This window comes from Rhopilema esculentum, chromosome 6 (assembly GCF_057945365.1).
Source record: "Rhopilema esculentum isolate cy_ngs chromosome 6, ASM5794536v1, whole genome shotgun sequence".
NCBI classification, from domain to species: domain Eukaryota; kingdom Metazoa; phylum Cnidaria; class Scyphozoa; order Rhizostomeae; family Rhizostomatidae; genus Rhopilema; species Rhopilema esculentum.
The window spans coordinates 11,719,946-11,735,954 of NC_142820.1; the positions used below are offsets into that span (position 1 = coordinate 11,719,946).

The following is a 16,009-nucleotide window of genomic DNA, read 5'->3' on the forward strand; positions in this document are numbered from 1 at the left end:
CCAGCATATTTCGTGCCATATAAAGTTTACAGTGAGTACAAAAAGTAGCATTAAAACTTCCAAAGAGTATGGTAACATGACTCCCGACGTGACTTGAAGTGGGTAAAATAAACCTCAGCGAATTAGATCCATGAACAATACATTTGATACGGATATGGAAATCTCACGAATACCTAAAAATATCAGTGTTTCTAAATTTGATACCTAGAAATATCAGAATTGTATCTACTATTTTCACAGGACCCAAAAATATCATTTCTGACAAATACTTAACCCAAAAATATCACTTTTGGCAAACATTTGACCCAAAAATATCGGACTGACCCCCCCGTATGTCTGTGTGCCAAGTGCCCCCCCCCCCCTGGGCACAGATTGCACAATTGTGGAGTTTGTGTTTATTGTAGCATACCCTGGGTACCAGACTCACTATATAATATAGTGAGTCTGGTTCCCAGGGTAATTGTAGCAGTGCTCGAGTAAGCTTTACATTGTGTCTTTTATATGGCTATAGCAACAAGCGTGCAAATGTGCATTGGCCTTGGGTATATAAACTTTGTCTTAGCACAGTTTCATTCTCACACGTTGCACGACAACTCGAAGTTGGACTTTGGAGAGGAAGGTTTTTACTTTGCGACCCTGCCCACCCAACCCATGTCTAGATATCTTCAGGGGTTTTTCTTTACATGCATTTTGATTTTTTTTTCTTCGTGCATTAGTTAAAGGCCGTATGACTTGCGACTTTTTGCATGAACAAGGTGCTGCTAGTCGGCGGAAGAAGGCCATTGTTCTTCTTCTCAACCCCCTCAAAAACGGTAGGGGTTTTATTTATGGCCGTCTTTGCCGTCGGCGCATCGACTGCCCAAAAATAAATGGTTCAAATGATGAGAGAGCACCACCTTCAGTCTTATGATTGACAATGGTAAAACATTCTGAGAACAATCTTACCCTTATATATGCTAATGGTTTTTGTTTAGTAACCTGAAACAAATATTAAAAAACACCATAGAAATTTGAGCAAACATTCTACTTTTCCTAATGTTTCTCTTAGTGGGGGCTCTTATAACATTTATCATGCAAATCGTGATACCAGCATGAAATTTCGCAAACCTATCCAGTTTGATGCGCTGAAAAAGATAGGGGTCAGACCCTAACTCAAATTTGCCCCCGAATGCTATTTTTAGACTGGGGTACTTGGACACGGTCCATTTTGAGCATTCATCATAACTCCACTGCAAATAAAGATAAATGACTGAATTTTGGCAAACCTTAGTAATTTGATGTGCTGAAAAAGATAGGGGTCAGACCCTAACTCAAATTTGCCCCTAAATGCTATTTTTAGACTGGGGTACTTGGACCCGGTCCATTTTGAGCATTCATCATAACTCCACTGCAAATAAAGATAAATGACTGAATTTTGGCAAACCTTAGTAATTTGATGTGCTGAAAAAGATGGGGGTCAGACCCTAACTCAAATTTGCCCCCGAATGCTATTTTTAGACTGGGGTACTTGGATCCAGTCCATTTGGAGCATTCCACTATCTTCTTTGTCTCGAATTACAGAGCAGACAATCACATGAGCTTGCTGTTAAAAAGGGGATTCCCGTTAGCTCTCAATGGCAAGTAGAAACATGAAATTCTCCCGCTTGCTTTGCAAACAGGCGCGCAAAGAACTTTATCGATCCAATATGAGTTCATGCGAAGAGCGGCAAATACTCCTAGCAGAGAGTGGACGGAAAAAATTCCACAAAAAAGCGATAAAATGCTTTGCAATCTTGCAGCTTACCTTAGGTATTACCTTCATTTGTCTTGCGTGGTATTATCCTGGCACAACAACTGTGGAAAATAATCTTTGCAGGATTGGAGATAACTCAAGTGAATTGTTCATTTTTGAGAAAATGTTGGTGCAGGATGGCAAAAATATATCAATATTTTCCTACATAATAATTGGTAATGGAGCAACAGTGAGTATAAAGTACTCCTAAACTCTATAATGTTACTTCTTTTTTTCAGTTTAATTATTTCAGCCAAATTATTATGGTTCTGCCCACAAAATTACTTTAGAATCTGTACAATATCCAATATTCTTTCAAGCCACAAGATGGAAATGATGCAAAGTACTAGTTTCTCAAAAAAGATATTATCCCTGGCAATCTACTCTAGTGTCTCTAATACACGGGCTCCCCCAGTGGCGGATCCAGACTACCGCCATTACCGCTCGAGCGGTAGTCAGATTATTCAAAAAATTATAGAAACAAGGATCATTTTCATGTTTATCCTACTACTTCAATTAAACCATATTTAATTATTGAAAATATTTGATCGCGCTGCAAACCAAGCCTTTCTTCCTAGAAACATGCCTGAAATTTCCACAGAGACAGAAATATTTTTTAATCCTTATCGCTATGGAAATTGCGTGCCAATTGCCGAGCCACATGTTTGTAAATAGAAGGCTAGCATGGGGGGATGATGAAATCATGGCTTGCTAGCTAGGGGGGTTGAGTCGGTGTAGAGCGGATTCGAGCTGCACTGAGCGGTAGTCAGCCTGCCTAAACCAATCAAATCGTCAGAAATCACTGTCAACCTGGGGGGATGCATACAAATTTTGTTGACAACCAATGAACAACCGAGTTGACTACCGCTCAGATGGGGGGTTGAGTAGTACTGCCGCTCAACGCGGCTCAAACGTTACAGAAAGATGGGGGGATGCCTACATATTCTGCAAGTGGGCAAACTGTAACTTCAAAGCCGATGTGACCCATTAATCTGTACAATACACAACTATTCGTAGGAATATATTTTAAAAGAATATTAAATTAAAAGTCAGGCCCACAATATTCGCCAAAAGTATGATTCTTTGTTTAACAAAAATTGCTCTCAATAATTGCAAATTTTATCTAGCTTTTTAAACTTGTAATTTCCAACAGGTCTGATTTTCATAAGTAATTGTCCGACTAAATGCGAGTTTTAGGCGACACTTCAAAATTCTGCCAAATGTATCTTTTTTTAATTCTATGGTGTTCCTCGTCTAAATGCCGTAAATTTTTTTTAGAATATCCATCCTCAGAATATTGAATAAGATTATTTATTTCTTCTCAAGCTTGTTGTAAGGATATATGAAATATCAGTAAAGCACCGCTTGTCTCTTGAAAATGGTCTACAATAGAAATTAAAGAAAGCAATAATCATTTTAGAAAACCGGGTGTGACCAAGAAATGGGTGTGGTCTAAAGGGTGTGGTCAACCCTCTATCTCATTTCGGCGGTAGTCAGATTTTTGGCTGGATCCGCCACTGTCCCCCGTGTATTATTTTCAGAAGAATTTGCCCCCCGGCCCGTCGCTTATTAGCACCCCCTTTATGTTAAATTTCGCAAATCCGTCATGACCATAACACGCAGAAAATTGAAAAGCGATGTGATTTATAAAAAAAACACGCAGAAGATTGAAAAGCGATGTGATATTTAAAAAAGAGTAGACTCCCGTCTATGAGAACAAAACGCGTAAATTGAAGGGAATCCTCCTAAGACACTGCCTTTTAATAAAAAGATTTACTAACATCCACCTATTAGCTCCCCTTTGCTATTGAAATTTGTTTACATTTTATTGAAAATTGGCCAACTTGAACACCCCCTTCTATTAGCACCCCCTTCTATTGAAAACTGGTCGACATGAACAGCCCCCTTCTATTAGCACCCCCTTCTATTGAAAATTGGTCGGAATAAACAGCCCCCCTTCTATTAGAGACACCAGACTACCTTTCACTTAATAGTTCGGTGGGCCATAGATAAAATTCTTACTGCACCGGCGGGCCAGATGAATAGTTATGTAAATCACAGGCAAATATTGTATTGAACTGAAAATGGATTGACATTTGCAGTTACATGAAAATTACATGAAAACTTAAACAAACAGTTACAGGAAACGTGCCAAAAATAGACCCAATTTCGAACGAGTTGAACCTCAATGGAATTAACTGTTTGACAAACCAACTATTTGCAATGCAACCAAATAACAGTATATTTTATAAATCTATAAATGTCCAGTATGATGAAAGTCCTCAATAAAGTCCACATACATATTATGGCAATAAAAAATAATCCATTCACGACAAAGTCGCACATAAACAGCGTTCCAGTTACAATAAACATATGTATATTTCCACCCCATTAAAGATATTTTCTTGTGACAGGGCCCTCGCCACTGATCTGAAACTAGAGGGGCCAGCAATGTAAAGAAAGTTTCCTCTCCCTACTTAAGCCCCAATTGTCGCAATAATTTTGCTGGCCTGCTTTACCTAGGGACTACGGTTCAATGTATTTGTTGTAATCTAAAGGTTTGTCGTCATAAATACTTCAAGCTGGTTTTGATCAATCATTTAGCGAAAAAGTGGGGAGGCCATGGCCCCGTGACCCTCTGTGGCGCGGTGTGGTATGTTAGTTTGCCATCATTATATTTGTTGCCATAACTTTGATAATATACTTCAAGAAGGAAAGTGGAGGGGCTACAGCATGGATTAAAATTGAATTCTAGCATTTTCTCCCTAAATTCTTCCTCAATACTAACTGGAGGCCCTGGGGCAAACACGAAGACACGAGAGAACATTTTTGCGACCACCCTCCAGAATAGCTCAAAATGCGTTTCAGGGTTTTTCCTGCACGCATTTCTTGCAATCGTTTTAAATCTTTGTTCTTCTTTTAGACATGCTTTTGCAACGTTTGATTAATACTATTTTTTAAATAGATATTGTTACTCTATAACATCGTTACGCAATTTGCCCCTTTGTCCCCCCTCTCGGCGGCCCTGTTTCATTTATAAAAAAAGCTGAGAAGAGACAATGCTGATATTTACTGCATTTTGCTGCACTCTCCATTGTTGCTTTCAATTGATCTATTTTGATGGCACCAAAGCAGACACTGTCAGTGTGAAAAGTGTCTGCTGCCTCTGTCTATAAAGGGGGTGGGTCACATGCTTAGCTGCGGGACAATGTTGTTGTGTTGATACGTGCGAATGAGATGAATCCACTACAAGAACTGAAGTGAAATTTGGTAGGACAGAGAATAGGCAGTACATTGAGAAGATTGTAAAGTTATTTTTTACTAAAAAAATCATTTTGTTTTTGCCAAGTACATTTCAAAATCATTCCACGAGTAAGCCGTTTGTACTGCAGTGAAAACACAAGAATGGAACATTAGGATGGGCTGTTTGGCCTAAAGGGACAGCACAGAGACATTGGTCTGTAGAAGTCCAGGTCCACAAAAGTAAACAATGCTGATAGCGATGGTTTAAGAATGATCCAGACTTGGCAGCATTGCATCAAGATTTCACTACCTGCCATTTTGGCAGACACTCTGCTTTGTGAAACATTTTTTCAACAGACCTCCTCATAGCATGGTATCACTGCCAAAGATATATAGCAAACAGTATATCATATTATCATATTCACTTAACTAAAATTTGCTAACATCGACGTCAATTAAAAAAATATGATAGAAAAGCAAAGAATATTGTCTATCCATAATTTTAGCAAACGACTGCTTGGAGTGGTGGCACCAACCACTAGGCCGTACCTATTTTGTGACCAAGCACAATATTCAATTTTAGAAAACTTTAATTTTTTTAGCATTGCATGGCAAATATATTCCTTTCACAAATGCTGAGCTATCTATAAGCTGTTCAATTCGTAAGTTATTAGAATACGAGCTTCACCTCCAAAATTGTCTTTACCTCTCCCAATCACCAACCTTAATAATATGTATTAATACATAGAATTTTGTTGGTTACTTACTTCTTGGTCGATTACTTGTTTGTTAACTCAGCAACTGCCTTTTTAGGCTAAACGTGAAGTTGTTTTCTTTCCAGATGAGGTTTTTATTGAATTTATACATCATGTAACTTTAATAGCCAGGGGGCCGCCAAGAGGACAGACTAGGCGAGGTGATTTAAGGATTTTTAGGAGTTTTGGTCGATTGTAGAAGCAACTAATCCTGGTCTGTTACTCTTCTTCTACTTTCTTCCTTCGATTATGTGATGGTTGGCTTAATGCCTAAAAATGATATTTCAATTGAATTTCAGATGATCATCAATGGCTTTGTTGGGATATCCTCAGCGTTGAAACCCAAAAGCCACTTTCTGGTAAGCAGAAAAGCCTATAAAGTGGTTGAAATATGAAGAGCTACAGTACATATACAGTAGACGCTGAAATACTTGTGCTGAAATACTGACAAACGGATGCCCATGTTTATACGCACCGCACCTTGACTGCACCATTAGAATGAGTATCCTCCTCTCACCTTGATAACGAGTTTGGAAATTATAGAGCAATTAATGTTGAGTATTGCAGATGCTTCTGATACAGGTTTTCCTTTCAATGCTTTTAGCCATCAAACTTAAAGGGTATTTCCCAGGCACAGGTCCGTAAATCCCAGCGGATAAAAGTCACTTTTTATTCTTGCACGAACCAATAGATCCCGGAGGTTTTTAGGTCTACGATAGCTGAGTATTGGATTCCTTTACTTGTTGTATTCAAACAGCCTTCTTCCCCTTTTATTGAAAAAAGAAACATGAACACGATCTTTGAATCCAGATAATTTTTTTTAACTATTTTGATATCATTTTTGGATAGTAAATTTTAGTTTCCCGTTGAAATAGTTGCTTCGTGGAGTAGACATATCTGATAAGCGATCCGTGCATTTTTTAAAGCGAATCAAGTTTTCAAGGTGGCATTTTGTATATATTCAACGTCAATTTTTCTTTTTAGAATGCTGCTAACTTTTGTGTTGGAACCTTGTGCTTTTTGTACGCACTGTTTGGGTTATGCCTTTGCAACCTTACTACATATATTGAGGCAGCGGTATACGAAAGAAATGGTAAGAGTGGTGATGGCATGTGGTTTGTTGCTTCGTTAGAATCCTTGGCCTATCTTGAGTCCCTGCTTGCACTAGGAATTCTACTTGTTTGCTGGATGCAGAGAAGATGTCACTGGTGTTCGTGCATGAACTGTCATTGTGGGGAAAATTGTCAATATGAACGCCTGCCTGAGGTGGGTCTCAATCTTTGAAAAGATATACTGCTTGAAGCAGGGGTTAATCCGGACCAAACTGGAAAGTGGAAACAGTTGATAAAGGGGGCGCTAAGATATTTTCAAAAATTACTAACGAGAGTAAGTTGTATACAACAGTTTCCTGCCCTTGCTACTGACAGAAGGCCCACTTATCATGATATATTAAAAATAATTTTAATACAATAGCATCAAGGCAGTGATATTCAGTCTCAGTCAAGCAAGTCAGTCCATTCAATCGTTCTTTTGTATAGCCACGCCCAATCTTTACCACCCCTAATTTAACCATCTAGATTCCTACCCAGCACCCTCCTTTATTCAAACCTTTGGGCCAATTCCTTCTATAGCGACCCAGGGCTTTGTCAATCCTGGTTCAATCAATCTTGGTGAGTCCTTATTCTTTACAATACTTCAATGAGTACCTTCTATCGGTAACTTCTATCGCGGAAGCACCGTTGCAACCAATCCATTCGGCTTATCTCCCTCAAGAATATATTTTTATAACGCCGTTGTTGCTGTAAGTGGATCAAAAGTTATCTCGCTGTCTTTCATATAAGGGGCTGTATTGAGTGTGACTGAAAAGAAGGAGACAGGTACCCCCAGTGCCCCGGAGCCCTAGCCCACAGCCCAATTTGTTGATCCCTAAATGTGAATCTCTCTCTGCAAATTATTTAGAATCTATCTATAGAATCTATGCGTATAGTCAGTAATTTGGAGAAATGTGTATTGATCAACGTGTTTTTAATTTTAGGATGCAATCAATCAAACTCAAAATGACGTCCTCTATGAAACAATGACTGGCGCTCCTGCTCTCCAAAAAGTAAGTCATTTCAGAGTAGCAAATCCTTCATTATGCAATCATTATGAATCTGTATTGAAAGCATACATGTTTCTAGGAACCCTTTCAACTAATTGCTAGGAACCAAAAGCACAGAATAGAAATAGGCAGAAGGCTAACTCCCGCACATGAGCTGAAGCCTGAAAATTATGGCGCAGGCGTTAACTGAGAAGGAGACTTGGCATGCATCTGCAAAAGAATTGTTCTCTTGTAATCGAGGCTGTTAAGTATCAGGGAAAATTTTAACACCGCCTCTCGCTCCAAAAAAACCGCCTCTCATTTCACACAGAATGAAAATAAACGCTAAAGGTGTAATTTGAAGAGGGTTTATACAATTATCATATTAAAAAGAAAAGTTTAATAGTAATTTTGGGTAATTTTGGCTCCAATATTTTAATCGTTTACATGTTTTACCTAAAATACTTTCGTGTAAAGCCATTCCCCTAGTTGTAAATAATTTCCGGGGCAACATCTCAAGTATACTTGGCATTTTATGATAAATGCTACCCTCTATTTTATTCTTGTCTTCGATAAGCGCCGTATCGAATCCATTAAAAATTTGATTATTTCTATGTCCCTTAATAGAGTACCAAAGTGATGACGTCCCAGAAATACATTTTTAGAATTTTTGGATTTTGATCTCATAATCTGTAAGAGAATCATGAAATACATCTAAATATGCAAAATCTATTAAATTCATTATAAATTGGCTGCCAGAATAACAGTAATTCGTTAGTAAACTTGAAATCTTTTATTGGCCAAATCTTATTTTGGACATATCTAATTGAGTTCTTCATGTAGTCGAATATAAGAAATTTAAAAAAAAGATTTTTGATGACGTCACACTTTGGTGCTCTATATCAGGAAATGTGCTTTTTGATATTTACAGGAAATTGAAGACCAATATGTCGTTATAGACAGAACTGCACGCCCTGTATCCTACCAGGGAGTCGTGAGTATATCAGTTTGGTAATAACATTCTAAAACTTTTAATTAAGTAAAGCTCCTTTCCCAAAGACAAATCATATCTGAAGACTCTTAAACGGGAACTGGAACAATTATTCTGCAAGGACGTTCATCTCATAAAATCAGTTTCAAGCCAAAGCTTTAATTCTTCTGCTTCCTGGGAGACAAATGAGCTCAAAGTTGTAACATCTATGAAGTATGTAAAAAGGATACATTCTGATGTAAGAGGGTTAAAACTTCCAATTTTAGATGAATGAAAAAGTGAATAAAATTGCATTTGATGTATTACTAAACAATCTAACTATTATCAGATCAATAAAATGTTGTTACTCACAGGGACAGATCAAGAACAAAATTGAATGAGGGGCAGTTGGTGGTGGGGGCGCTGAAAAATTTTCAGAAATTTGTGATGAGAGTACGCTGTGTACAACAATTTCAGACTTTAACTACTGACAGAAGGCTCTATATTCACCTTCTAAAGGAAATTTTCACAATTATTGTGCCAAACAATTTCCAAAAAGAGGCACCAGACTTGGTTCAACTCGGTGAGGGAGGGGCAACTGCCCCTAGTTGCCCCCCTTAAATCCGCCACTGGTAACTCACAAGTATTATAATGCAATGCAATTAATGGAATTCCTGTGCTCCAAAAGTCTCAGAATTTTTAAAAACTCAGATCCCAAAACAATATGCATAAATGTGTATAAATTCTTTTGTAATATTTTCCGCCCGAGTTTACATACCAAAATATAGAATTAGCAGATTTCTCCGATGTATCCTCTTACGAATTAAATGCATTAGGTAGGGAATACAAATGCACACAATTGTTGTGTTTGCTGTGAAGTGAAGATCTATCAATGTCATCGTTTGAGGGAATTCACTAGAAATAGCAAATAATTTGAAAGTTAGGGTTACGAATCAGTGAAATGAAGCTTATGCGTCATGACAAAAGCAGTTGAAGCCAAATCTCTTTCTTTTCAGGATGAGCATCTGTATGAAAACATAAAGGAGGTAAAGAAATATTTATATGTTTTCTGTTTCTTCTTTGATGATGCTTTTTCGAGTTGCGATTAAGAAATACATGAACCAATGAACCAAAAGCATTTACAGATCTGCCTATACGTCATCGAGCAATATATGACAGACCGGCAAACAGTCGTTTTCAGTAAATTCAACATTGAATGAAAACTTTTGAGCTTTTGGCAACTTTATATTTGGAACTCCTGGAAATATCTGGCTTGATATGAAAATAGCGTAAAGCCCTTGTATGAGTCCTCCTTGAAATAGCATCTTCCCTGAAAAAACAGCTAATAAGCCCCACCCAAAGAAAATGTGAACCTCTTGCATTTTCATTGCCTTTTTCTCAGAGATGATACCAAAACTTAGAAAAGGGGGTGCTCTCTCCTCGATTAGTTTATCCATTGAGAGAGCTCCTCCTCAAGAAATTCCTCTCCACACAAATTCTATCAATTTTCTGTATTTATCCATTGTGATTTTCTGTTTTTTCATCGTTTGTTGTCTTGTTATATAATATTTGTTAATTACTGCATACTGAATCATTTTTTGTATGTAGTGGGAACTTAAAATTGAAGGATTGGTTATTTACAAATGGTCACAATAAGGCAGTTGATCGATCTACTTTTTTAAACAGAATAAAACACGGTTTTTGTTTATGAAAATTTATAGGCTAAACTAAAAACGAAAAGCCACAATAAGTTAGCAAACTCGCAAAAGTTTTGCAATTGACGTTTGAAGAACAAAGACATCAATATTTCATCTAATTATTTGCTGATGAATTGAACGATAAACTAAGTCGATGGTACTTTGATGCTTCAATGCTTCAGTGCAATGCTTCAATGCAAACTTTGAAATTACTTTCATTTGTTGCGTCTTTCAGGTGAGAAAAGCAAATTGAGAAAATCAGTTCCCGGAAAGAAGAATAATACAGAGGCCACAAAATGGAAAAGTTTGGGAAAAAGCCCTGATCTCCGACAAAATGATGCAGTATTGCAGAGTAAAAGTAATATTTTTATGAAATAAACGCCTTGATTTAATATCTCGAGAATGCTGTCAAAGCTACATTCTTAATTCAAATAGGTGGCACAAATTTATGATTCTCATGGCCCTTGATGATGCAGCTAGCTCGTTCTTCAAAAATCTTAAAAACAGAACCGAATCAAGTTGATGTCATTACAAAGAGACGTTCATTTCATTCGACTTTTCTTTCTTGAGCAATTCCCAAGTATTTTATATCAAGCTTCGAAATTAATTCCTGTTGCAATTTATCTTCATCTACTTCTTAGCAATAAAAAGGCAATTTATTCAACGATTACTTAAGAAAATCACATGAAAGTCGTTGCATGCCTTTAAAAATTCTTCGATTTGATTTTCATCCTTAGATAGCAAAAACGTCAGTTCTGGCCTGTGTATATTTTTTATGTGAATAGTGTAATTAGTTCGATTTTGTAAATTTTATTATGATTGTGACATTTTAATTGCTAATTCTGTAATTATATTGTAATTATAATGGGAATTAATCGTTTAATTCGAGTTAATACCCGCGGGGAAAGTGCGCAGATTCCCCTTTTCTAGAATCGGGTGGTCCCACACGTATATCCTTAGTAGGCTGTGGATATCATGTTACCTTAGCTATTTGCTAATCACCTTGTGGTATTTTCTAGGTGGTCTTTTCCTGGCATATTTCTTTAAGTACAGTGATGCAGCTAGGGTCATGTCATATTTTGCAGCAAGACTCACGCGTTGTTTGTACGCGTTTTCTCTGTAGAGAAGTGAACTATTCTGCGAAAGTGTAACTTATTTTGAACCCGCTAATAAAGGACATAGTCCTACCGTCAAATGGCCGGACGCTGATCATGGTCATGATTTCGACCGTTGCTTACTGTTGTCATAGTATGGCTGGAAAGTTGCAGGTACTGGTTGCTGGGCCTTGGCAGAGTTATCGAAAGTTATAGCAGTTCAGGTCAAGCGCTCAGTGGCTGCTGTCTACTGCTATTACAGTTTCAGTTACCCTGCATCTCGATTCTATCACGTGCTCCAGAGAAAAGGTTGTACCAGCATTTTTTTTTCTACATTGGCTGTAGCATGGTTTGTAGGTTATTTGTTTTTTATTTTCGATCCACTATTTCCTGCCGCTTTTCATCATACCAACCCTGGAGCTTCAAATCTCCACCATAAATACAACAAAATAAGGGGGCAGTATTCAAAGACCACAGTGCTGCCTCTCGGTAAAGCCACATGCCAGGCCGCCCAATCAAACGCATCCACCACGAATACCTGCTTGTTGTTATTTGTTCTTATTCTTTCAACTAATTTACCCTGTCATGTTCTTGTCCAAGGCAAGGATGCCTGTACTCAGAGATGGCAACGGGGGCAAAGCGTAGAGAAAAAAGGGCAAAACAATGGCCCGTACAATAGTCAAACAAAGAAAAATGCTCAATTTCGCGAGGTCAGGGGCAACTGCTCTAGCTGCTCTCCTGGCGCAGGCGTCCTTGGTTCCATTCATCTGGGATTCAACAAACGCCGTCTCTAAAATCCCCTCAATAGCGAATAGTATCTTTGTTGTGTCATTGTTGGCGTAAGGGGTGTGTGGCAAACTGCCCCGTTATTTTATATTTACGTGGAGGAAATTAACACTAGCCTAAAATTATATAGTCATGCCAGCAAAATTTTCTGGACACGTTACATGGTCCATCTAGGATCAGTTGTTTTAGGCTTTTAAAAGTATCAAGATCCAATTAAATGACACCCATCGGCATTGCAAACAATTCAGCAGGCCCTTGCTTTGGCTGCATCACACTGCCGCCCTCCGTTCAAAGCAGTCATACTGTGGTTTAACAAACCTGCCAGTATGGTCATAGTAAGCGTTTAGCGATCCCAATATTGCTCCCAGTGTTCTAACCTTCATACTTTAGTTTCGCAAACACACCTGTAAAGTTCGAATATCAGTTTGATCTTGTTTCAACAAAAATCAATAATCAAATGAATCAATAAATTGACTAAGGATTGTTTTCATTGTTTTGGTAATATCACATTGCTTGCTTGGCTGTGGTTTAGTGGGCCCTCACGGTAGTGTTCACCTCAGTCTGGCACCAAAACTTCGCTCGAGTTACATAACATTTTTAACACTGCGGTCTCGGCAATGCCCCTTGGAACATCTTGATTGCCAGTTTACTGTTTTTAGATAACCCAAATTGGTCTATTCCTTTGATTACTCTTCCTAACAAAATGGAAATATTGCCTACAGCAAGATGATACCAAAAAGCAGGGCCGTCTTGAGCCGGCTTGTGCCCAGTGGTTATTGACAAAACAGGACCCCGTTCAGAAAATTCCTGCGGCCATGCCCTTCGGTTTCGGTTTCGGTGAACGTCCTTTTTGGTTACGGTAATTAAAAAGATTTGTTAGAGATTTTTGCAAGAATGTGCAGGAACACTTAGAGTGGATCTGAGGCACGTGGACATTTCTCTGCACTTTGCTTTTTAATCCGTATACTTTCCGTATGCTGAAATAGTAGCTTTTGTTGCATTTTGAAGATATCTTTAAACACTGTTAAAACAAGTGATTCTGCCATTGGTCAACATCTTTTAGACAACCCAGATTGTGCAAAACTCTATAACGACGACATGTTTCGGATAATTGGCAGAGCCTGGTCGTCCTTCCATCTAGCAGTTTTGGAGTCAATCTACATAAAAACGAAAAAGCCGCCATTGTGTAGACAAAAGGAGTTCGTTTTCTCTCTTGGACTCCATTGGTAATTTTTCTTTAGGCTCGCGGCACTGATTGGTCAACTATACCGGTCTTGTGCTTGCGTTTTTCTGATTGGCCTATTTCGATCCACAACTGGGTATATATTTTTCAAACATGTTTTTCGGAACCTATTCTGACGTTTTATGCTCTGAGGAGTGTCAGACGAAAAAGCTTTAAGTATGTTGTAAAATGTTTGCTTTTTTCAAAGCCATTTTCAAATTCTGTACCGCAAAAAAAATTGTTCATATCTTATTACATTATTATAAGTGTCACTAGTCACCATGGCAACAAACTTCCAACTAACTACACGCTTTATTTTCAACCAAAAAAAAAAAAAAAAAAAAAAAAAAACTGATTGTAATACAGGTATTTTGGTGTAATTTGTATAGCAGCAGAGCTAAACAATTTAGAAAAAATGCGCTGGCAACTTTGCTCTCTGTTTTCATCAATCATGATCGGCAAATGCATCAAATGTTTGTTGTTATTGCCAATTTATGAATGCATTGTGTGCCCACTTTTGTTCTGGTGCAAATTTGATTGGTTTGAGCAAGCTGTATTTTGCTACTTTAGGCAAGCCTTTTTGTCGAGAGCGAACTTCTTGGTTCAACAATGTAAAACGTGCTATATTGTTAATACTAAACTTGCTCAATATATATATATATATATATATATATATAGAATTGATTTGCTGTAGTTATGCAAATCTATTTTACATTTTACAATGAATTTACTAACATTAGGCACACTTTGCTTGGTAAATGTAGAATAGTTTACTGTGGCTTTGCAACAAATCTGCAGAATCTAAAACATATAAGCTGAATCTGCAGAACCAATGTTTGCAATATAAATCGGTAAATACCTAGATAGCTTACTGTGGTGATGTTTCTTAATAAATGCAAATATGTCAATTGTTCTGTCATGCAAACTGCAATGGTAAATATAGTGGCAGTTTGCTGTGTTTATGCAAACTCAAATGGCAAATGCAAAATCTTCCTTGCCATGGTTCATAAATTCACATGAAATATGGAGATAGTGTGCTGCGTTTATGGAAATTCACATAGTAAATACGAAATGTTTTCTTGTTATGGTTTATATATTCAAATAAAATATGGAGATAGTTTTCCAGGGCTATACATACGTATACATACATAAAAAAGCGTCTGCTGTTGTCGCCATAACACGTCTAGTTATGCCTTTACTCTTGGTGGCAAACAGGCAAGGTGAACAAAAAACAAACAAACCAAATGTTTACAGTTGTTGGCAAGCATGCAAAACAAAACAAAACGTTTGCTGTTGTTTGGCAAACATGCGAATATATATATAAAAGAAAAGAAAAACCATTAAGCGTTTTCAGTTGTTGGGAAGCATGTAAATAAAAGAAAACATTTGCTGTTGATGGCAGAATGCAAATTTATAGGTTCAAACAAACAAACAAATATTAAGTGTTTGCAGTTGATGGCAAACATGTAAAATAAAAACAAAACGTTTGCTGTCGTTGGCAAGCATGAAAAATAAAACAGAACGCTTGCTGTCGTTGGCAAACAGGCAAAGAAAAGCGTTGTGCTGTTGTTGGCAAACATGCGGAAGAAAAGGGTTTGCTGTTGAAAATAAAAATAAAAATAAAAATAAAAATAAAAAAAAAAAAAAAAAAAAAAAAAAATATAAAGCGTTTGCAGTTGTTGGCATAGATGCAAAATAAAAAACAAAACGTTTGCTGTCGTTGGCAAACATGAAAAATAAAAAGCGTTTGCTGTTGTTTGCAAACATGCAGGAGAAAAGGGTTTGCTGTTGTTGGCAAACACGCAGGAGAAAAGGGTTTCTTGTTGTTGGCAAACACGCAAAAACAAGCGTTTGCTGTTGTTGGCAAACATGCAAAAAAAAAAAAAAAAAAAAAAAAGCGTTTGCTATTGTTGACAAATATGCAGAAGAAAAGGTTTGCTGTTGTTGGCAAACATATAAAAAAAAAAAAAAACGCGTTTGCTGTTGTTGGCAAACATACAACGAAAAGCGTTTGCTGTCGTGGGCAAACATATGAAAAAAAAAAAAAAAAAAAAACGTTTGCTGTTGTTGGCAAACATACAACGAAAAGCGTTTGCTGTCGTGGGCAAACATATAAAAAAAAAGCGTTTGCTGTTGTTGGCAAACATACGACGAAAAGCGTTTGCTGTCGTGGGCAAACATACAAAGAAAAAAAAAAAAAAAGCGTTTGCTGTTGTTGGCAAACATACAACGAAAAGCGTTTGCTGTCGTGGGCAAACATACAAAGAAAAAAAAAAAAAAAAAGCGTTTGCTGTTGTTGGCAAACATAAAGAAAAAAAAAAAAAAAAAAAAAAAAAAAACTTTTCTTGCTTTCTCTCCCCGCTTCTCTTCACCAATAACTTCCTCCCTTAG

At 37.4% G+C, this 16,009-nt stretch overlaps 1 protein-coding gene across 2 annotated transcripts; it reads left to right on the top strand.

The window, feature by feature from the left end:
- Positions 1-476: 476 nt before the first annotated feature.
- LOC135686129 (uncharacterized) lies at positions 477-15,284 on the top strand. Of its 2 annotated transcripts, XM_065202305.2 has the most exons (7): positions 1,271-1,961; positions 6,069-6,128; positions 6,754-7,035; positions 7,805-7,873; positions 8,781-8,843; positions 9,836-9,865; positions 10,752-15,284. In XM_065202305.2, exons 1-7 carry the CDS (start codon positions 1,614-1,616, stop codon positions 10,767-10,769), a joined length of 870 nt encoding a protein of 289 aa, XP_065058377.1. In that variant the 5' UTR covers positions 1,271-1,613; the 3' UTR covers positions 10,770-15,284. The 2 variants fall into 2 exon arrangements, with proteins under 2 accessions (XP_088964985.1, XP_065058377.1); XM_089108859.1 differs by lacking the exon at positions 6,754-7,035 and having other exon boundaries at positions 477-1,961.
- Positions 15,285-16,009: the final 725 nt, after the last annotated feature.